The following is a 22,709-nucleotide window of genomic DNA, read 5'->3' on the forward strand; positions in this document are numbered from 1 at the left end:
TATTTAACCTGACAGCTGTCATATATGCATACATAAATAGATTTTTAAGAAATATTTAACTATAAATATCATGAGCACAACTGATGCTAACTTACCACAGCAATAAATTTTACAGGATAAAAATATAGTCCATGATGAAATGCAAACAAACTTCCCAGCATCAAAGTCAGAACAACAAAAAATAAGGGAAAGTCCACAACAGCTTGTCCAACCCAATAGGCTGATGGCAAAAGACCTGAAAGCTTAAGTTGAGTATAAGCTTTGATCTAAAAAAGAGAGAAAAACTATTAAAATCTTAAACATTTTACAAATAAAAAGCAAGTAAATTATTGTAGAACTTTTCATTCTAATCAACAAAACAAAAAAAGTAACTTTACATGCATTCATTTTAGACCTTAATTAGGTTCATTTATAAGATGTATCAATCTCAACAAAATTTTTAACAATCAGAATATAGTAAAACAAAAAGTAACATAGAAATGGTGAGTATGCCATCAATGACAGCCAAACTTGTTCATATAAAACTGTGCAGAAATAAATGTTGAAGATGTTTAAATGGAAAAGGATTCTCATGCTCAAAAGCTATTTCTAGTAAGAACATATAAACTGCCTAATAGCCTCTGGATTTTCACAGAACTTCAGTTTATGTGTGAAACCTCATGCAAAGAAAATACATTTGAAAACATTTTAAATACTTTTAAAATAAATTGCATAGTTTTCCTTCTCATGAACTCATTATTTTTTGTAAAAATCTTTCCCAAATCCTGATACCTAATAATACTATTCATTTGATTTGTACTACTTCTAAAACTATATACTCATAATAACTATGAGTATTATATCAGAAGGCAGATAATAAGAGTGAGAAATGGGAAACAAGAAATAAAAAAATTAGTTAGGAAGAAATGAGGCACTAGAGAGATGGCTCAGAGGTTAAGATCATTGGCGGCTCTTCCAGAGGTCCAAGATTTGATTCCCAACACCCATATGTAGCTCACAACCATCTGTAACTCCAGTCCCAGAGAACCTGATGCCCTCTTTGGGCTTCTGTGGGTACTTTAGGCATGCAGTGAACAGACACATATTCAAACAAACACCGATGTTCATATAAACACCTATATGCAAACATTCACAGCAACTGTATTTGTAATAGTGGAACCCAACAGTAGTTCAGATGCTTTTTAACAAGCAATGGTTACACAAACGATGATACACCCACACCGTATAATAGTTCTCAGTAATAAAAAGGAATGGACTACAGAGACTCCTAAGACAAATTTCATGAATTTCAAGAAAGCACTAGGAAGTTACAGTAATAAGAAAGTAAAGTCGAATGCATACTATAATTCCATTTACATGCATTTGAAATACAAAAATCACAAAAACAGAGATCAGGTTAATGGTGTAAGAAAGCAGGGTAAGCAAGTCATGAGCAAGCAAATAGCTTTCCTCCACGACTTCTGCTTCAGCTCCTGCCTTTAGGTTCCTTTGCTTTGCTTCAGTTCCTGGCCCTGACTTCCCTCAGTGATGGACTGTTACCTGGAAGTATAAGCCAAATAAAACCTTTTCCCCCAGTTGCTTTTGGCCATGGTGTTTTATCACAACAACAGAAACATAACTAAGACACTCTCAAATTAAATACTATTAAAGTTTACCATGAGGCTTCTTACGAGCAGCAATTGATACCTGTAAATTTTTATTTTATTTAAAATATTTAATCATGTGTATGTGTGTCTGTTTGAGTTTACGGTATCACATGCATGCAGGGGACCACAGAGGGCAGAAGAGGGTACAGAATTCCCTAGGACTAGAGTAACCAGCAGTTGTAAGCTGGCATGTGGATACTCAGAACTGAACCAGGGTCCTCTGTAAGGAAAGCAAGTGCTCTTAACTGTTGAGGCATCTCAGCACCATTTATTTTTTTACATAACTTAAAAATTTTTTTTTTACATTTACTATGTGTGCCCGTGTATATGTGGCACATGTGGATATCACAGGGCAGTTTGGAGAAATCAGTTCTTTCCTTCCGCCATGTGGATTCCAGGGTTGAATTCAGGTCCTTGGGCTTGACAGAACCTTGTAATTTTTTTGTCTGATTAATTACCTTATGATTCTCTGCATTTTCCATGGCAAAGTAAGGTGGCATTGCAGTAACAATGATTCCAAGCAAAGCTGCTTGAAAATACAGCTCAACTTTAAAAACTATGTCAGTAATTTCCTGAAAGGTAAAAACAATAGAAAAGGAATCTGAGAATCACTTTAGAATACCTTAGAATATTAAATCTCTAAAGAAAGACATTAAGATATCTACCCAGGGTATGGACAAATAACAGGTTTATTAACAAGAAGTGCTAGACTACACTGCAAAATCTGCCACTAATTAGTATGTGTAATAAACAATTAGCATATCCACCAATGGCCAGATGCAATGATAATACCTAAGAATGATCTCTGGTACTTTCCAGTGACTGTGTAAACACCTCCATGACTGTGTCAAATAAGATCTTGATCCTTCCTTTTTTCCTTTGGGAAAAGCTATATCCAAGCCTATCTTCCTAATGAATCAAGAACATCTCCCAGACAAGAGTAACTTTAACTCCTATGTCCCTTGTTACCCTAAGAGTCAGCTAACTTTCCCAGGCAGTCCAGAAAGTAGCTGACATCCAAATGCAGATGACCTGAGACTTAGGTTGCTTTTGGTGTTATCCTCTAGCCTCAACAAGTCCATTTCTCTATCCTTGTTCACACTGGTCTCTGTGCTAGAGACCAAACCCAGTGCCTTGAGCATTCTAAGAGTAAATCCTGGACTCAACTCCACCCTTTCTATTAAACAGGAAAGGTACTATGTATTAGGACACAATCTACATGTCTAACAAGTGCCCTGGCTCACTTTTTCATCAGATGATGTAGAAACAGTACATAGTGTCTTGTTGTCCCTGGCCTTCAACATTTTGCTACTGCGGTGGTTTGAAAGAAAATGGCCCCGAAAGGGAGTGGCACTATTAGGAGATGTGGCCTTATTGGAGTAGGTGTGGTCTTGTTGAAGGAAGTATGTCACTGTGGGGGCAGGCTTCGAAGTTTCTTTTCTCAAGTTTCACTCAGTGTGACAGTTAATCGACTTCCTGCTGCCTTCTGGTAAAGATGTAGCCAGTTCCATGTCTGCCTGTACACTGCCATATTCCTCCTCATGATAATGGACTGAACCTCTGAAACTGTAAACTACCACTTCAATTAAATGTTTTCTTTGTCAAGAGTTGCTGTAGTCATGGTGTCTCTTAACAGCAATAAAAAAGCCTAACTAAGACATCTACTTGAAGTAAAAATGGTTGTCTGTGTGACTTCTTAAGCTTTCTTTCAATATCTCAGTAACTAGATACCAGACCTTTCCCAAAAAAATACTAAGCCATGTTCATTTCTTGTCTACAATTAATATATCAGGGATTCACAAACCTATCAACATCAAATGGAGCTGCTCTGGATTTGAAGCAAACTAATCCTGGAGACTCCTGAATTCCCCACCTCAACTTTTAACTTTTGGAAATTTCCACATATGAATTCATCTTTGTATATGTTTGCTTACTTGAATGAATGGGGTACTCCAGATCTGGATAGTTTCAGTCACATTTAAATGATATAGATAGTAGTTACTAATTATGTTCATCATTACTGGTAAAGAATAAACCATAGTACTGTTGAAAACAGCAGTAAAAACATAGTCCTACAATTTAAAGAGAAGAGTTAATACATTACTTATATAAGCATACTAATATCACTAAGGACCAAACTTTTCTTACTAACTAACCTTATTAGATTAATTAAATATTTTAATTAATTAAATATTATTAGATACTGTGAAAAATCTGTTTCAACAAGGGATAGGAAAAATAATGACAAGTATGATAACCTAGCTTTAAATATGCAGATATTTTAAGCAAAAATATAATATGAAAATAAAAAAATGTTACTGGTCACTTACCAGGGCATAAAACTATGACAAAAAAAATGAATTGTTTTTAATTATATCTAAAAATATACTCTAATTCATGACTAACAGGATAAGTTTAGCAAATTAATTTTAGAGTAACCATTTTAATATTTTATAACTTTTAAATGAGTACTCACGTATAATACTCGTACCTTTTCTGAATGCACCACATTTAAAGCTGCACTATGGGGAGCAGCAGATACATAATCACTGTCATTAAACATTGTCACCATTATGTTCTGATGTGTGAAAAAGTTAATAAGATCATTGATATCTGAGTCTGGTATTAGAAAATAAGAATAAAAAAGAATTAGTTTAAGTAAGATACGTAATAGACTTTTAATAACATTAGGAGATAATGCTCTTTCAAGGAGATCTTTTATCTTCAGCCTAGATATTGGGAAGAGCATTGGCTCTGTAGTCAGTAGGACAAGATTCAAACCCAAGTTGTACCACTTACACGATATATCCTTTAAAAAGTTACAAGGATATTCTAGATCTTAGTTTCCTCCTCTGTCAAAAGTAAGTATAACTACTTTATAAGGACATTGGTTGTGACAATTAAATGACAGAATACATATGCAAGGCTTTGAACAGAACCTGGTAATTGTGTAACTTTTATCTGCTGCCTACAGAAATATTAATAACAGAAAAAGTTATCATGAAATTTGACTAAAGAGTGAAAATAATCTATTTGATAATTTCAATTGCAAGTAGCCAAGCACAAAAATCAGTCTTCTACCTACATTCTTTAAACAGCCCAAAACCAAAAAAAAAAAAAAAAAAAAAAAGACACCTGTTTGTGTTTAAATGTATAGCATCATGTCTGATGAGTGGAAGCACTCCTGCTCTATCACCACAAAAGCCAGGAACCAAAACATTTGTGACTTACAAAGAAACCCAAACCTCACAAAACCAAACACTCTCAGTAACTGAACATAATGACAAGGCAGATTGAGTACCAATCATGAGTGCCATAAAGAATGATGCTTTTCAGCTTCATGACACAAAATTTTCTCCTAACCAAGGACCTTAACTGAATTCTTAACTACCGGAGTGGTTGTATATTCAAGAAAAGAGCTACCCTACATGTGATGTAACCATGTAACTTATACTCTCGAAGAAGGGTAAGAAAATATCTAATATGTGTGTGTGTGCATATGTGTGCGTGTGTGTGTGTGCACGTGCTTGTGTGTATTGTATATACATATATGTTACATATAAATACACATACACAGAGACACAAATACGCATATAAGCTTCATTTTGGACCAGTGAGTACAGATCCAAAAGCAAGAAACAATACTACAGAAATTAATGGAAGAGACAAATACTGAAAATATTAGAATTTCTACAGAGCAAGAACAGAAAGATTTGAGAATATAATTTTTAGATATACATAAAAAATATGAGATTTCACAAAGTATTGTATTCTAGCTACATAAAATTCATATTAAAACTGAAGACAAGATTTTTAAATGAAAAAAGTAAACTAAAATATCTCCTAATTGGAGAGATTGTCCATGCTAAATGCATCATTTTCAGAAAAGATTAAGATTATCATACTTAGCACCGTATTTTAACAGTAATGACTTTAAAGTAACATAGTTTCTGCAAGTCTTCAGACTACAGGCTATTTATGTAAGCAGGTGTTATAGGAAATCTCATCATAAATAAATTAAATTCTTTACTAAGTTCTAATATTTTGAAAACTTAGAATCCTAATTTAAAATTAGCTCAAGTCCATAAAAACATGAAAAAAACCTTTTTGCCAATTATACAGTAAGAATAAAAATAGTAAATACAAAATTATCAATGGCAAACTTAAGATATTCAAGTATAGGTATTTATATGTTAGTAAAGTTTATTTTTTACTTATAACTAATTCTTTAAATAGTTCCTGATGAATCATTATATCTCAATGAGTATGTATAAATACTATAACTCTTTTTTTTTTTTTTTTTTTTTTTTTTTTTGAGACAGGGTTTCTCTGTGTAGCTTTGCCCCTTTTCTGGAGCTCACTTGGTAGCCCAGGCTGGCCTCGAACTCACAGAGATCCACCTGCCTCTGCCTCCCGAGTGCTGGGATTAAAGGCGTGCGCCACCACCGCCCGGCATACTATAACTCTTGCTAGGGAAAATTTTACATCCTCAAGTTCATTAAGCTCATCATGAACTATGAGGTAAAACATGTTAGTAGGAACTTATTACTGTTTTTAAAAAGAATTTAATAATTATAAGCAGTATAAATTAGAATATTTTAAAAACTGCCAATTACATTTAAAACGAAACTTTATTTCTGATATTATTAAGTATCACTAAGATAAACATTTAACTTAGATTTTACAATGACAGATCATGCTTGCTTTACTCTGAACTCCATCAACCCTTCACCCCCATCCCCAACCAACACACATTCACAGACCTTCACACACTCTCACCAGTAGAATTTTGAAGCAGCAGGCTTGTTTTATATTTATGAGGCTTATCTCCAGGTTTTAGGAAATACAAATCTGGAACAAGTTTGATGGGAACCACAGCATTCTTAAAAGAATGATGTACCAAAAACATAAAAATCTGAACTGCAAAAAAAATTAAAAGCAGAAGGAACCTGCAAGAAAAAAATAATAATATAGCTTAAAATACATTAACATACAAATCTATCAAAGATCTTCCTTCACTATAAAATAAATTTGATATTCAGACAATTAAAAAACAAAAACAACCAAACAAGATGAACGAAAGAAAGAAAGAAAGAAAGAAAGAAAGAAAGAAAGAAAGAAAGAAAGAAAGAAAGAAAGAAAAAGAAAAAGAAAAACTTCCTAAAAGTCTATTTCCAAAACTGACCTGATACAAATATTGGAGAAAAAGCTAAATGGGATATCAAAAATAAAGATTATTAAATTTTAAGTAAGAGAAGAAAAAGTTATAAAAGTATATTGAGACCAGATTCCCTCTTAAATTATAGGATATATAAACATAAAATTGTTAAAGAACTAAGTATTGCCATAATGTTTATGTTTCTATATTCCTGATGGAAGGGTTTCTTGCTCGGACTCTATTCTAGCCATTTACTTTTCATACCCTAACAAAAATATTGTAAGTATAGGGAAGAAAATCAAAATACAGTGAAAACTCTACAATTTAAAATTTTTCATCCTTATCACAGTTTAATTACATTAACTGCTGCTGGTTCACTGAGATATTGTCAAACCATAATATATAAGATGCATATTATACTATGCACATACCTGCACATTACTATATTACATTACATATTGTAGTACCATGAATATATAGTAGTACAAAAGGACATTGTAGTATCATAGAGATTGTTACTTGTCCTATAAAGTACCTACAGATTATATAATGTATCTCAGTAGCAAGAGTTTAGATCATCACACTTATTTAATAATTTTTAACTTCCAGTTAAACCACCTGTATTTTTAAAAACCATTTTTGCTGAGCATGGTAATACACTCATATAATCCCAGTCTTTGGGGAGCTAAAGCAGGAGGATTCAGAATTTGAGAGCAACCTCTGTTTGAAACCCTATCTCAAAAACCAAATAAACAAAATCATTAAATTATTTTAAATATTGTAAAATCAGCATCCCTCAAAACATGCTGTATTGAAATCTAAATCTGTAAGTTAGCAGAAAATATCCTGAGTGAGGTAACCTAGACTCAGAAGGACAAACATAGTATGTACTCACTCATAAGTGGATACTAGGTGTAAGGCAAAGGATAACCAGACTACAACCCACAGCTCCTGAGAAGCTAGCTAACAAGGAGGGGCCCTAAGAGAGACACATAGATTGCCCTGAGATCTACATGAGCAAACTGGGAGTGAAGTGGAGGGAATGGAGGGCAAAGAATGAGGGATGAGAACATAAGGAAATGGGAGGGTCGATCTGGAACAGGGACAGAGTGGGAGAGCAAGGAAAGAGATACCATGATAAATGAAGACATCATGGGACTAGGAAGAGGCAGGGTGCCGGGGAAGCTCTTAGGAACCTACAAGGATGACCCCACCTTGGACTACTGATAGGGTGCCTGGTCTAGTGAATACTCTGTCATCATAGAGCCTTCATCCAGTGACTGATGGAAGCAGATGCAGAGATCCACGGCAGAGCACCAGGCTGAGTTCCAGGAATTCAATCAATGAGAAAGAGGAGGGATTCTATGGGCAGGACATGGAGATAATGATGGGGAAACGTGCAGAGATGACCAGCCACACTAGTGGAAACCCATGAACTGTGGACTAATAGCTATGGAGACCCATAGGACTAGACTAGGCATCTGGATATGGGAGACATTTGTTTAGCTTGAACTGTTTGGGGGGGCCCCAGGCAGGGGGATCAGGATCCATCCCTGGTGCATGGGTAGGCATTATGGAGCCCAATGCCTAGGGTGTGACAGCCCTGATACAGGGGGTGAGGCTCAGACCTGCCTCAGCTGAGTGTGCCAGGCTCTGCTGACTCCCCATAGGAAACCTTGATTTGGAAAATGTGGGGATGAGGGGTGGGTTGGGGAGGAAGGCTGGGGGATGGGAAGAGGGAAGAGGGGAGATCTGTGGTTGATATGTAAAGTGAATAGAAAATTTCTTAATAAAAAAAATGAAAAGAAAGAAAGTTCAGGAGTGAAGTTTTTTTTTCCCTCTTAGCATTTCTATGTCATGTGCTGATTATTATAGAGCAGGAACCTACGATATTGTGTCACCTGGGACTCCGTTATCCTAGTAATGATATCATGAAATGTTTATTGCATTTTTTAAAACTGAATATAAAATTTATTGATTTATCTCTACCCACAAAAAAAAAAAAAGAAAGAAAAAAATCATGACAAGAATATATGGAAGCTTCAGGTTAATGTTAAAATTTTATATTACAAAACTGGAAAAATAATTTCCATGATGTTCTTACATGTTAACTATCCTTTGAAAGAATTATAAGAAACAGTTCCTAGTATATTTGACCATACAACATTTTTATCTTAAACTCAATGTTTGTGTCCCCTCAAATTTACATAGTGAAGCCCTAATCCTTAGTCTAATGATATCTGAAGACAGGAACTCTGGAGAGCAATGCAAATTAGATAAGGCCCTTATGATGGGATTAGCACCCTTTTAAAAGTAACATCAACAAGCACGTGTTAGTGTGCTGGTTTGCATGTTCTTTCCAAACAAAAAAAGAAATCACTAAAGCATGCAACTAAATGGCATCCTTCTTCAAAAAAAGAAAAGAGCCTTTATTATGCTGACACTTGGGATCCCCAACTTCTAACCGCCAAAACCACCCAGTTCATAAAATTTTATTACAGCAATCTGAATTAAGTCACTTTCATTGTTTTCCAGAGAATGTATTATCAAAATGATGTTCAACTAAATAAAATTAAAATATGCTGACTTAAATAAACATTTTTTTTTTCAGGACAAGTGATATAGAAACAAATCAGATGCTTGTCTAGCACTTGTTTGATACTAAATAAATTTGGTCAAAACCTCAAATAACTCCAGAATATTTCAGACATTTATGAATGCTCTAATGTTTAGCTTGAACTGTTATTAAATTTTATTCCTACAATCATTTTGGCTCTAACAAGACAGACATATGGTATATTAAAGCAGGAAATATAATTTTCCAAGGTCATTATCAGAATGAGAAGAAGGGGTATTAACTGAGAGAGAATAAATTTATGTAGAGAATTTTTTAAATCCTAGGTTTACTAGCTAAATGGCTTTCTTTATATTTCAGTTTTCTTCATCTGATAAACAGGGATAAAACTTAACTTTCTTGCTGTTTAATAAAAACAATTATAAAAATTAATGAATGGAAAATTATGAAAAGATATAAGTAAAAAATAAAATTTAAATATAATGGCAAAACTCAAAAATTAGACATTAGATAGTATTACTTGTCACTTCATCATTTTAAAGATAAGACAACAGATACAAGTTCAGATAAAAAGAGTACAGGAACTGGCTTGGTGGTAAACACCTTTAATCCCAGCAGAGGGATTAGGAGGCAGAGACAGGTGGATATCTGTTAGGTGAAGGCCAGCCTGGTGTACATAGTGATTCCATGCCAGCCAGTGCTACACAGTGAGACTTTTGTCTCAATCAATCAATCAATCTGAATAAAAAATAAAGTATAATGGGTCTGTGATAAAATTACTGTACCTTTTGATACCGTGAAATTGTCATTTTAACCTTTCAAAACTACAAAGCTGTGTACATGTCGTTATTTAAAAGTTCAGACAGCAAATCCAATTTGCAACCTCAAAAGGACAAGTTTTCAGAAGAATGATAATTACACTTACACTGAGCGCACTGATTTGCTTTCTCGTTTCAATGTGAGGAAATGAAACTTTGCTATTGTAGACACTTGCTGTTTCCAAAGGCTCATGGTGCTCACTAGAGAAGCTTTTGTTTCAGAAAGAATAAGTAAACTCTGTTCCATTTCATCAAAAGATTTTGAGTCCATTTCTTCCTCCAGTGGCTGCTGTGTAAATATGCTATAATCTACTTGCCAATAAAAGTAAACAAAGAAATAAAAATTCTGGAATATGTTTGGAATAGAAAGATTAAAAACTAAGACATGTCAATTTTACAGAATGAATCTGGAAGTGATGTGGAACAAAAATGGAACTCTTCTACACTTTGTCAACATCTATTCAAGTTGAACAAGTGCTAAGTTTCAATCATGAACTTCTCATCTTGTACTACATAGCTCCAGCTGCACTCTTTGCCATACCACACAAGATGCTCTTGGCAAGGTCACTAGTGTCTTACCTACTACCAAGCCCCTCATTATCCTGTTTCCAAAACTATTTTCTTTCCTCACTTTACTCTGTATGCTATTTGACAATTAAATGTCCACTTTCTCTTTCCCCAAAGACAGCTTTTTCTCAAACTTCCCTTCTCTGTTCTTTAGTGAAGAAAGAAAATTCTAATTGTCAGCCCTTCTCTTGTTCCTTGACTGCTTACCATCGGGGGTTGCCCTTTACACCTCTATATTCTCCCACCAAGTGTTCTTACCTATTTCCATAGAACAGTGTTGTTTTGACTTCAGAATTTTCATGTCTAGCCCTCACATCTTCACTTAGCTTCAGATACATGTCAAACAACGACACCAAAAATGCATCCTATCTTTACATAACCCTATCCTTCTACCCTCAGGAAGTAGCAATCCTACATCAGGTTCTCAAAGCAAAAACTTGAGATTGATTCTTGATCCCTCCCTAAGAATCCTCAGCAAATCATTATTGCTGAGATCAATACAACACAAATGCACTTCTTGCAGAATTTACTGCCATCCTGATTCAAACTAAGATTTACATACAAGTTTCCTCACTGATCTGTTATCATTCAATAATTAAAAACATTTTTTCAGTGCTGGACAAAAACCCAGAATCTTCGAGATGCCAGACAAGTGCTCTATAATGGCGCTATCTTCCCAACCACGAACATGTTCACTAAAACACAAAGCAGGGCTTACTATGTTATTCCTTTGCTCTAAAACCCCTTGACATTGTACTAAAAAAATTAAAGGAAGCTCGTCTCAGAGACTCAGAAGCAAAACATGACCTGGCTCTTGGGGTACTCTCTGACATCAATGTAATATTACTTTCTTCATAGTTCCTGCCATGGTGACCTGTGTTTTCATACTTCAAAGACATCTAATTAATGTCTCAACAACTGAGAAGTAGAAATTTTCTTTATATAGTACATTTTGTCCTAAAATACTTGCATGTCTGGATTTTTCTGGTAATTGACATCTCAGTTCAAATATCTTCTCAATGAAGTCCTCCCTGACAATAAAACCTTCCAAGAATATCATATCATAATTTCTATCACTATTCACAAATACTTCAGCTACTTATTTACTTCTGTCTTTGGTTCCACAAGGCAACACAAACTTCATAAGGTTGCATAATTTATTTGCTTATAAAATTTTTTGTCTTGTCTAGTTCACTGACTGATATTTTTAGTTCTGTTTTTACCTGCTTGGTCAATTTCTGCTTCAACTTCTAGCTTTAAGAATACATCTTCCAATGTTGTCATGGAAACACCATAAGAAATAACACCCAGATTTGAATGAATGTCTAGAGCAGAAAACAAACCTAGAAGAAAAAAAAAACACAGGTCGAATGGTATAGAGCTCTCATAAGTTGTGCAGAAGGCTGAAGAGATGGCTCAGCAGTTAAAAGCAAATATGCTCTTACTAAGTAAGAACCCAAGTTCAGTTCCTTGCACCAATGTTGGGGTAACTCACAGCTCTAGCTCATGGGAATCTGATACCTCCAAGAAGCCTACACAGGCACCTGGATTCACATGCAAATACCCTCTCCCCACACACAAAATCTAAAATAAAATTAATATAAATTGACCTACAACACCACTCAAAATAATACAAATTAGTCTAAAATACATTCAAAAACGGGTATAAGGCAGGCAGGCACAATAATTCATGTCTGTGACCTCAGCAATCTAGAGGCTGAGTCAAGAGGACTAGCCAGCACTACATGGTGAGGTCTAAGCCAAGAAATAAAGAGAAAGAAAAAGAGAAAGAAAGGAAGGAAGGAATGGAGGGAGGGAGGGAGGGAGGGAGGGAGGGAGGGAGGGAGGGAGGGAGGGAGGGAAAAAGAGAGAGAGAGAGAGCAAGAAAGAACAAGAAAGAAAGAGAGCAAGAAAGAGAAAAAAGAAAGAGAGTAAGAAAGAGAGAGAGAGAAAGAAAGAAAAAAATTAGAATATTATTAAATTTAATCAGCATAGTGGCACTCAAAGATTTTGGTCTCAGGATACTTTTAACATTATTATAAATTCCAAAGAATGCCAAGGAAATTTTATTTATGGAAAAATATTATAACTTCATTATGTTATAAATTAAAATTAATAAATATTGTATAGCACTTAAATGATAATTCTAAATTAAAATAATTACTTTATAATTTATTCTGAAATAGAAATTGTTTGAAAACATGCACAAAGCCTCCCTACACACATATACACCAAAACCAAACAACAACAACAAAAACCACAGAGATATGCATATTGTCCTCAGGAAATCTACAACAAATTCTGGCTTTTTTTGAAACAGGATCGGTCACTGTAGAACTGGCTGGGTTGCTCTGGGACTTGCTATGCAGACTAGACTGGCCTCACACCTGTAGCCATCCTTCGGCTGCCTCTGTCTCCCAAGTGCTATGATTACAGACGGGCACCACCAGACCAAGACTTAATTAATTTTGTTTTGTTTTGTTTTTTGATACAGGGCTTCTCTGTGTAGTTTTGGTGCTTGTCCTGGATCTCACTCTTATGCCCAGGCTGGCCTCGAACTCACAGAGATCCACCTGGCTCTGCCTCCCAGGTGCTGGGATTAAAGGCGTGTGCCACCACCGCCCAGCTAATTTTTTTCTTAACAACATAAACATAATTCTCTTTATTTTCATTAAGTATTTAAATTAACAAATTATAGTTACATGCTATTTGTAAAAAGGCAAAAACAAGAAGCACACACATTAGTATTCAGTATTTCAGGCTCAAAGACTAGATAAAGTAGAAAAACTACAAGTTCTGGCAGCTGGGACTATTACATAGAAAAATCATCAAAAAGCCTATTTCCAAAACAAAAGTCCTAGTCAATCAAGAAACTGAAAAATATACCTGAAAATTTGTCCATGTCTTTGAAAGGCAAGCTGTACACAAGCTGTTGGTCATTCTGTTGCAGTAAAGTAGCTGCAGGTATGTGCTGCCTGACCAGTGAAGAAAGCGATTCTGTGGCACAGTACCTGTCAATGTACATGCTAGAGAAAGCCAAAATCATGATTTTTATGATTATTCCATAAACAACCAACACTAAATTCTGAAAGTTTAAATTGTATCACTAACCTAGTTAAGGCACAATATAGCAAGCCCTAAATATAGTAATAGCAGGTCAAGCACAAATACAAATAGAGTAAAGTCACAGAAGAACAAGTGTTACCTCAGGCGGTAGCCGATTCCCCATTTACTCTTTAGGAAAATTGAAGAACCAACACATTTCAGCATTCCTTGTGATATGACAGCTTTCCTATCTACAAAGTGGAATTCATATTTCAATGGCTAAGTTAATTAGCATACATCCAAGTATTATATTATTAATTATCACAACAACATTATGAGGAAGACACTAGAAGATCATCACCTATTTTTTTCAGATGAGAATATTGAGAGAAGACAAATACATATTGTTTAGACATGTTTCACATAGCTACTAGCATAATGAAGTCAGGAACTGTACTCAGGCAGCCTAACTCCAGAGTGCATACCCCACATAGCTCAGACTCTTCTTAAAGGAACTTATAATACAGGAGTTTTCATAATTCCTGTATAACCAAATGTACAAAGAAAGGAAACATAATAACAAGAATAAAAACGTTAGTTCATTGGATTCTTTTTGATAGAGATACTGTTGAAGAGATGAGTGAACTTATCCATTTATTATACTACACAAGCAGCTAGAAAAAGAAGTTACAGTAGTTCAAACTCTCAGACCTTTGTTCTAGGTGTTAAAAAATCAACTCTAACATAAACCTGGACTCTGTGTGGTTTACACACACACACACACACACACACACACACACACAACTGCACATAAATGGTTGACAGGCCAGTGAAACCTGCCTTAGAATGACCTGCTTATAAAGCTCACCCTTGACCTGTACCTGGGAATCTGGACGGAGGAAGGTTCCTATTAGTGTCAAAAACTCTACACGCACACAAATATAGTTTACACTGAATGCTTGTTTTCCTTTAAGGAGTCTAGAATTGTTCTGTGTTATCAAGTCTTGAATTGCTCTGTTAGGAACAGTAGCTCTATGACCAGTCCCCACAGGAATCATGGACACTGAGTCTCTAATAAACTATAAGACAATATTTTATAAAAATGGTACAAGTAAGCTATGGAGAAATTAAGGGACTCTGGGAATCTGTGCCTGGCTTCCTCCAGACTGTGCCTGATATGATTTAGCCCTTTGCCAATTTGCTTCATAGCTTTTTGATATAATAAATTAATATATAATGACTATGGTAATATGGAAAATCTTATATGAGTTCTTTTGGGAACTCACTCAGGATGATTTGGGAAAGACTGAACACAGAAATATATAATTTTTCATTTTTAAAAATATTTTTGTTTAGATTGTACACCAAGATATAATTATTCCTTGGGATTTAGCATTTCCATGTTTATCTCTCTTCAGGCTTGTGACCTTATCTTTTAAAAGTAAAGCAAAAATCTCACCAGCAAGAATGTCAGCTTCGTCCATAAAATGAGTACTGAATACTGTCACTCTGTTAGCTTTTCTGTATTTTAAAAGATTCCAAACAATGTGACGAGAGCAGGGGTCCATTCCTGCTGTTGGTTCATCTAGCAGTAGTATCTGAGTGAACACAGATATAAAAAAAGCAAGAAAACCAAATATTTAAAATTTATGTAGATACTGGAAAATTTCTCTATTTCAAGTTAATATTTTCACCCGAAAATCTGTTTTTCACTCTTATATAAAGTTTGTAGAAATGTTTAAAATTGTAAGTGAATCTTTTCTGTGGTTACTTATATAGACACTGGTATAACAATCGGACAAATAAAGTGGAAAAAATTAAGTATATTGCTATATATAATTGAATCTGCACATACAGCAAGTTATTTTTTAGAGAATGTCCTATATCATTTCAAGATAAGTAAGCATTTTCAGGGGACAGGACACTTATTCTATTTTTTGAGGGGAACGTTTTATTAAGATAGACTCTTACTATGTAGTCTAAACCGGCCTTGAACTCATGACTCAGCTTCTTGAGTGCTGGATTACAGGCATGTGCCACCTCGTCTGGCTTCAAATTGTTTTGAATTTAAAAAACATGATAGTGGGTGCTAGCAGAAAGTACAGGTAATAAAAATTCAGAATCCATCATGATCCCATGCTACAGTAGAAAGGAGGAACACAGCAGGAGAGTAGTTACCATTGGCTCTCTGTCACAAACACATACATGAGCTTTTTAACTATGTGTAAGGCAAAGTTGCTTCTCTGTTTCTACAAACTAGGGAACAAACACATGTAAAATCAGTGCACCCAGATAGTGACTAACTTAATTATCCCTTTAATTTTTGTCGTGTTTTAACTTTTTAAAAATTTATTTATTATTGTATATGTATGAGTGTTTTTGCATGCATGCATGTCTGTGCACTTCATGTATACCTGGTGCCCCAGAAGGCAGAAAAGTGTATCAGATCCTCCGGGAACTGGAGTGAGAAACAGCTGTGAGTTACTATGTGGGTGCTGGGAAACGAACACAGGTCCCCTGGGAGAGCAGTCAGTGCTCTTAACCACCAAAGTACATCTCAAGCCCCATAACCTTTCATATCTAATATAATTTAAAATTATCTCATCAGTGAAATTATTACTATATTTACCTTCGGATTCCCAAGAACTGCAATTCCTAAAGACAGCTTTCTTTTTTGGCCCCCACTTAATTTTTTTGCTTGATTATCTTTGATGGCTTGCATGTCCAAATCGAGTAAAACCTTTTGCACCTGTAGAAGTAAAGTGTGAACAATGTCATTTTAACAACATTAAATTTCCATAATCATCAAAATTAATTTTTATATATCTTAAGTTTTATGTATCTTAAGTTTTGAAGTATTATTTTAAGCATCATTTAAGCAGTATAATTTTAAATTAGTTTTAATATCAACTTAAAAATGTTAGGATGTGCTTAATTTTATGAATATTATACATAATTTTGGAAATAATAAGTAACAAGGTTCTTGGAGGAAGTCTGTTTCGATTTTGTGCCTTGCTGGGTAATGGGGAAGGGAAAAAGATGAGTCTGAAGGCTCTGTGTGTACTGAGGCAGGGAGAGTGATGTGCAGAAGAGGAGGAGGGCAGAGCAGATGAGAGGAAGAAGGGGAAAGTAAGTACCTTCCAGACGAAAAAAGAATTAGTCACATGTGCTAAGATATGTACTCCACATCCATCTAGTTCTTCATATTTTCTGTTTACTGGCCCAGATAGGTTTTATATGTTTAGATTTTCAAGCATATTTATTGTACAATTATTACAAAGTATATTAATTTATAGGAAATACAGTGATGGTTTATATATGGATAACATACTTCTTGTATTATATTGTTGGCTGGGATTCCTTTGATTGAAGCCAAAATTGATAAATTTTCTTCTACTGTCAAAACATCAAAGTTTATATCTAACTGTGGGCAAATGCCAATCATTTTTCTTGCTTCAAACATTTCATCTATTTCAGAGACTCTGTGTCCATATATAGAAGCAAAGCCTAAAAGCAAAATATTTATATTTACATTAAAGACATTGAGTGTTAAAAAAATTCATGTTTTGATGTAACTAATAATTTACTCATTTTGTTACAACATATATGCAAAGCAAGAATTAATATAAATTTAGAAGACATAACATTCTCATTTCGATAGTATTGGTGATATGTTTTCACTTACATTTGAAACTCATTTTCCTTCATTTCCAGGCCATATTATATAGTGGAAAGAACAATAAACTACAGGCTTAACATGAAACATTTACGTAACTACAGTGACACTATTTATATTTATGGTTCAGTAAAGACTTTTTTCACCTTCAGATACTATAAGATAATGAAGTAAGATCTACAAATTTTACACAAGCTGGCTGTATGATCTTTAACATAATGTCTTGAATTCCAGCTTTCTTATTATCTCAAATGAATGGTAATATGCTCCACTTATGAACTGTTAAATCATGTGATAATGTATGGCGAACTCTAACAAAAATCGTATGTCTAAAATATAAGATATTATAACTAATGTCAGAGAACATGGCAAATAAAAACAAAGAACAGGTCACACTAATTTTGAAGGTCAAGTCTCATTTACAAAGTTGAAATGCAGATTCAATATTATCTGGTCCCTTCACGACAAAATTTACTTCACTGACAATATAGTAATTGCAGAAACATGAACATTTTACACAGAGTTTACACCTATAAAACAATCCCAGATCTAGATTATACCTTTGAGGTACTGCTCCTAAAATTTTATTTTAGAAGATAGTGTTGATATTTATCATTCTTTCCTTCATCTGCATATTGAGATTTTGTGTTTTTTCCCAATATCAATTTAATTTCCAATTAGTTACTTACTGATTTATTTTTCTCATGTAAATAAGGAATAAGGACCTGTACACATATAAATGTGATGGAAATAGGTATATTAAATAAATCAAAATAAGTAGTTAAAATTTTAATTTCTTTTGTACTTTATTAAATATCATGGAACCAATTTTTTGTTTTAAAAAATAGTGTATATAGTAAAAAAAAAAAAAAACAACAAAAAAAAAACTTCTTCATAGATGTAGAAATAGCTATTCCAAATCACTGACACAAATCATCTAGTATACATGTAAAGAGACAAATAATTGCTACATACTGTGACTCCTTCGTTAATAATGCTTACAAAATTTTAAGATTTTTTTTTTCTAAGTGAGAAAACTCTTACCATCAGAAGGTGGGCACAACCCACAAAGAATATTCATCAGTGTACTTTTTCCTGTTCCACTGTGGCCCAGTAATGCAGTAATTTGACCTTCATATATGTCAAATGACAAATCTAGTTCAGGGAAAAAAGAAGGCGGCTCAAATGTGTTTTTAATTTCTGTTCAACTATATACAGCAATTCATAATTCCAAGCAATCTTAAGAAAGACAAATTTCAATACATAAAGTTAACAAAATAGTTTATGCAGGTTAAGTGGAATCAACATAGTCAGTGGTTTAAATAACAGGAAATGTAAATAAACTTATTAATTTGTTCTGACACTAAGATTTAAGGTATACACAAAGTATTTGAAGGTTTTCTGTGTACTGACTTTTAAAAATTATCAAGGAAATTAAAAGAGCTGTGTTTCTGCATCCACAGCTGAAATGTAAACGAGGAAGGAGAGGGAAGTCTCATATCCCAAGTCGGTAGCCCAGGCTAAATGATGGAAGTGAGTTAGTTGTGGTGGGGCACTAAGGTGGCAGAGAGAGGAGGAATCAAGAGTTCAAGACCATACTAGGCTGTATAGCAAAACCTTGTTTCTTAAAAAACAAACAAATTAAAACTGTGGGATCTTAAAAGAATAATGTAGGAAACAATTCAGTAAGAAACTTATAACAAGATCATAAATATAATTACCTCAGAGGAGCTCAAATATACCAATAATCTGTGCACACATACTTATGTCAACCAAAATAGATCAGTAAAGTATATATTTCCTATATGCTCATTAACACACATCATGAGTATTTGTAATTTTAATTATCTCATTGTGATTTTAATTTGTATTGCCTTAATGAGTAATATTTAACATAATTTCATGTGCCGATTTGCTACCCATTTTTTCCACTGGTAAAACATGTTTAAATAGTTTATCCATTTATTACATGGCCTCCTAGGTAGCTGTCAACTGGACACATCCCCAAGTTTTTGAGTCTCATAAACTGCCTCCTTCACATAGGCCTGTGGGCATGTCTGTGGGACCTGTTCTTGATGATTGGTATGGGAGGGCCCAGCCCAGTTGGCAGTGCCACCTCTGGGCAGATAGTCCTGGGTTATATAAGAAAGCTGAACCAGAGAAAGAAAGCCTGCATGCAGTGTACCTCCATGGTTTCAGCTTAGTTCCTGCCCTGACTTCCTTCAATGATGGATTGAACTAAGTGGAATGGCCTTAATAATTTCACCAATAAAAACCTTCTTCCCCAAGTTGATATTGCTCATTATGTTTATCGCAACAAGAAACAAACTACAACACACAGGCTGTTGTGCTGTGGGATATCTTTCTGTATGCTGTGAATATATGTTGCTACCATTGGTTAACATATAAAGCTGCACTAGCCTATGGCGAGGCAGAATAAGGTTAGGCGGTACATTCAAACTAAAGATGGAGACAAAGAAGGGTGTAGTCAAGAGAGACACCAGCCTGCCACCCAAGGAACAAGATGTCAGCAGACCAGTAACGTCATGGCCATGCAGCAACATATAGATCAACAGAAATGGGTTAATTTAACATGAAAGAGCTAGCTAGCAGAAGCCTGAGCCATAGGCCATACAGTTTGTAATTAATGTTTACAACATCTGTGTGTTTACTTGGGACTGAGCAGCTGCAGGACCGGGTGGGACACAGGAAAACTTCCAGCTACATCTTGTGTTCCATTGTGGGGCAAGAATTTCCACCTAAAACCTGAGAAAGCTTTAAAAAGGGTTCTAAAACAGTGGCAATACTGGCTATGGGTGAGATAGGACCTCTGTTGGTCTTTTCTGTATTGAACACACAGATTGCAAGCCCAGTGCCACTTTGAGATCTTTGGCAGCAGTTAACTCTGCAGCTCACACATGATTGAGCCGGTATGATAATGAGTATTCAGAGATGGGTAATGCCTGGGGGGCACTCACCAACCTAAGACAGAGCACCTGTGTGGCCTGGGCAGGCATCTCCATGACGGGTAAGGTGACCTGCTGACGTCCCATGCAACCCAAGTCAGAAGCTCATTTTTTAATAAAAGGGGGACCTGCAGGGCCCTGGCCCCCGTTTTGGATAACTGTTGCCTTGCTTGCTGACCTTGACCTTGATATCCTCCCTGTGCTAATTCCCTGCCAGGTTCCACCCTCCTGATTGCTTAAGGGAAGTTCCTTGTCTGTGTATCCTGAATAATGGGCGTTAACAGCTTAGATGCAAGATTGTAAAACATCAGTAGCGAAATTCTGCTCTCCAGGGTCCTCCCATTGTGCTGTAAGCCTGTATTTAAGACCTCCTACCCCCTTCAAGAAATGACATTCGACATTTAAAATTATATATATATATAATGAATACTGCAAATGTAATCTATGAATACCACAAATGTGATTAATATCATGAGTTTAAGTAATGAATATCATGAGTGTAATTTTAAAAATGAATAAAAGAAAGAGGCAAGAGCAGCTTCCTAGTTTGTGTCTCTCGTGAGCTGTGGCACAGAGATGCTGCAGCATTTGAGTTTGAGCACAGCATTGTGGATTCCTGCCACCATACACCAAAGTGACGCTGTGTGGTAGATTTAGCTTTTGCTAGTACAGACAAAAAAAAAAAAAAAAAGGTTTCTGGGCTACAAGCTGCTTGATGGAGGCACAGATCCACTGCTTCCCAGAGTTGGCGGTGAGCATGGCTCCCAGAGCTGGCAGTAAACGTACCTCTGCCATGTTGGGAAACCTAATGGAGCAGAGTCAGCCAAAGCTGCTATGCAGCTTAGCAGTTTAAAATCTCTCCTGGTCAGAAAAGGATTATAGATACACAGTAAGACAGATACGGATGGAATAAACCTCTAAACAGTGTGTGTAAAACTTGGAAAAGAGAGGAAAATGAGTATAGGCAGTTATATAAAGAAATAGTTTTAAAAAGTAAAGTCTTTAGAGAGACAATAAAAGTAATATAAAAAAGCCACGTAAAGATGGAAAATACACAGAGAGCTGGATTATGTATATTGTGTTTTCTTTAAATTTTTTGACTGTTAATTAGCTAAATGCAGAAAGACATTTGATTGTAAAGGCGGCTAAGTTAAACATATATATATGTATATATATATATATATATGTATATATATATATATATGTATATATATTTTAAAGGTATCTGGACTTCAAAATTTGGATCTAAGGATATGTTTCTTTAGAAAAAAGGCTCTGCTTTTGTTTCTACAGGAAACAAGAGGCTGTGGATTTGTTTCTGATTAAGATGGATCAGATTTGATTAAGTGAGACCTCCTGAACCTTGACAGATAGTAGCTATCAACAAATGTTAGCCAGGCGTTGGTGGCACATGCCTTTAATCCCAGCACTCAGGAGGCAGAGCCAGGCTGATCTCTGAGTTCGACGCCAGCCTAGTCTACAGAGCGAGATCCAGGAAAGGCGCAAAGCTACACAGAGAAACCCTGTCTCGAAAAACCATTTAAAAAAAAAAAAGGTTATAGCCAGTCTTCCCAGGATTTGACCAGTATCTTGAATTTTCTCAGGATCCCCATAAGATTGCCAGCACACCCAATCAGCAGGAAGTAGTACGAAAAGCTATGCCCAAATTCCCAAAATATTCTTTATAAATGTTTATTTTTATTTGAAGGAGGTTGATTATAAATGCAATCTCTTTCTAGAGAAGAAAAGGTAATATAGATATGATAGGATGAAAGGGTAGATTATTGAATCTACTTTTTAAAGAGCAACAACTTGTTTGAAATGTTTAACATTGCTATGGATTTTAGTTTACTGATACAAATTTAATGTCATTATACTGTATATTTCTACTCTTGTTTAAGGTATTATGTTTATGCAACTCATTTAAAATTGTAATGTATAATTAAGAAATACAGGGCAGTGGTGGCACATGCCTTTAATCCCAGCACTTGGGAGGCAGAGGCAGGCAGATCTCTGTGAGTTCGAGGCTAGCCTGGTCTACAAAGTGAGTTCCAGGAAAGGCACAAAGCTACACAGAGAAACTCTGTCTAGAAAAACAAAATAAATAAATAAATAATAAAAATTTAAAAGGGGGGGGGCTGGAGAGATGGCTCAGAGATTAAGAGCACTATCTAGAGGTCCTGAGTTCAATTCCCAGCAACCACATGGTGGCTCACAACCATCTGTAATGAGATATGGCACCCTCTTCTGGCCTGCAG

The 22,709-nt window shown here is 35.2% G+C and overlaps 1 protein-coding gene across 2 annotated transcripts in view; it reads right to left on the minus strand.

Moving 5' to 3' along the window:
- Positions 1–22,709, minus strand: part of Abca5 (ATP binding cassette subfamily A member 5) — an 80,250-nt gene that overhangs the window by 21,562 nt on the left and 35,979 nt on the right. Inside the window, exons 12-24 of one of the 2 annotated variants that reach the window (XM_015993851.3) lie at positions 18,530–18,640; positions 17,141–17,316; positions 16,439–16,558; positions 15,269–15,407; positions 13,970–14,060; positions 13,651–13,790; positions 11,988–12,107; positions 10,305–10,506; positions 6,426–6,595; positions 4,138–4,265; positions 3,581–3,718; positions 2,105–2,218; positions 96–266 (exon numbers count right to left, since the gene is read on the minus strand). In XM_015993851.3, the coding sequence (XP_015849337.1) occupies positions 96–266; positions 2,105–2,218; positions 3,581–3,718; positions 4,138–4,265; positions 6,426–6,595; positions 10,305–10,506; positions 11,988–12,107; positions 13,651–13,790; positions 13,970–14,060; positions 15,269–15,407; positions 16,439–16,558; positions 17,141–17,316; positions 18,530–18,640 (1,820 nt within the window). Of the gene's footprint in view, positions 1–95; positions 267–2,104; positions 2,219–3,580; positions 3,719–4,137; positions 4,266–6,425; positions 6,596–10,304; positions 10,510–11,987; positions 12,108–13,650; positions 13,791–13,969; positions 14,061–15,268; positions 15,408–16,438; positions 16,559–17,140; positions 17,317–18,529; positions 18,641–22,709 lie in introns of both variants that reach the window. The other variant, XM_042283043.2, reaches the window with a different exon arrangement.

This window comes from Peromyscus maniculatus, chromosome 8 (genome assembly GCF_049852395.1).
Source record: "Peromyscus maniculatus bairdii isolate BWxNUB_F1_BW_parent chromosome 8, HU_Pman_BW_mat_3.1, whole genome shotgun sequence".
NCBI lineage: Eukaryota > Metazoa > Chordata > Mammalia > Rodentia > Cricetidae > Peromyscus > Peromyscus maniculatus.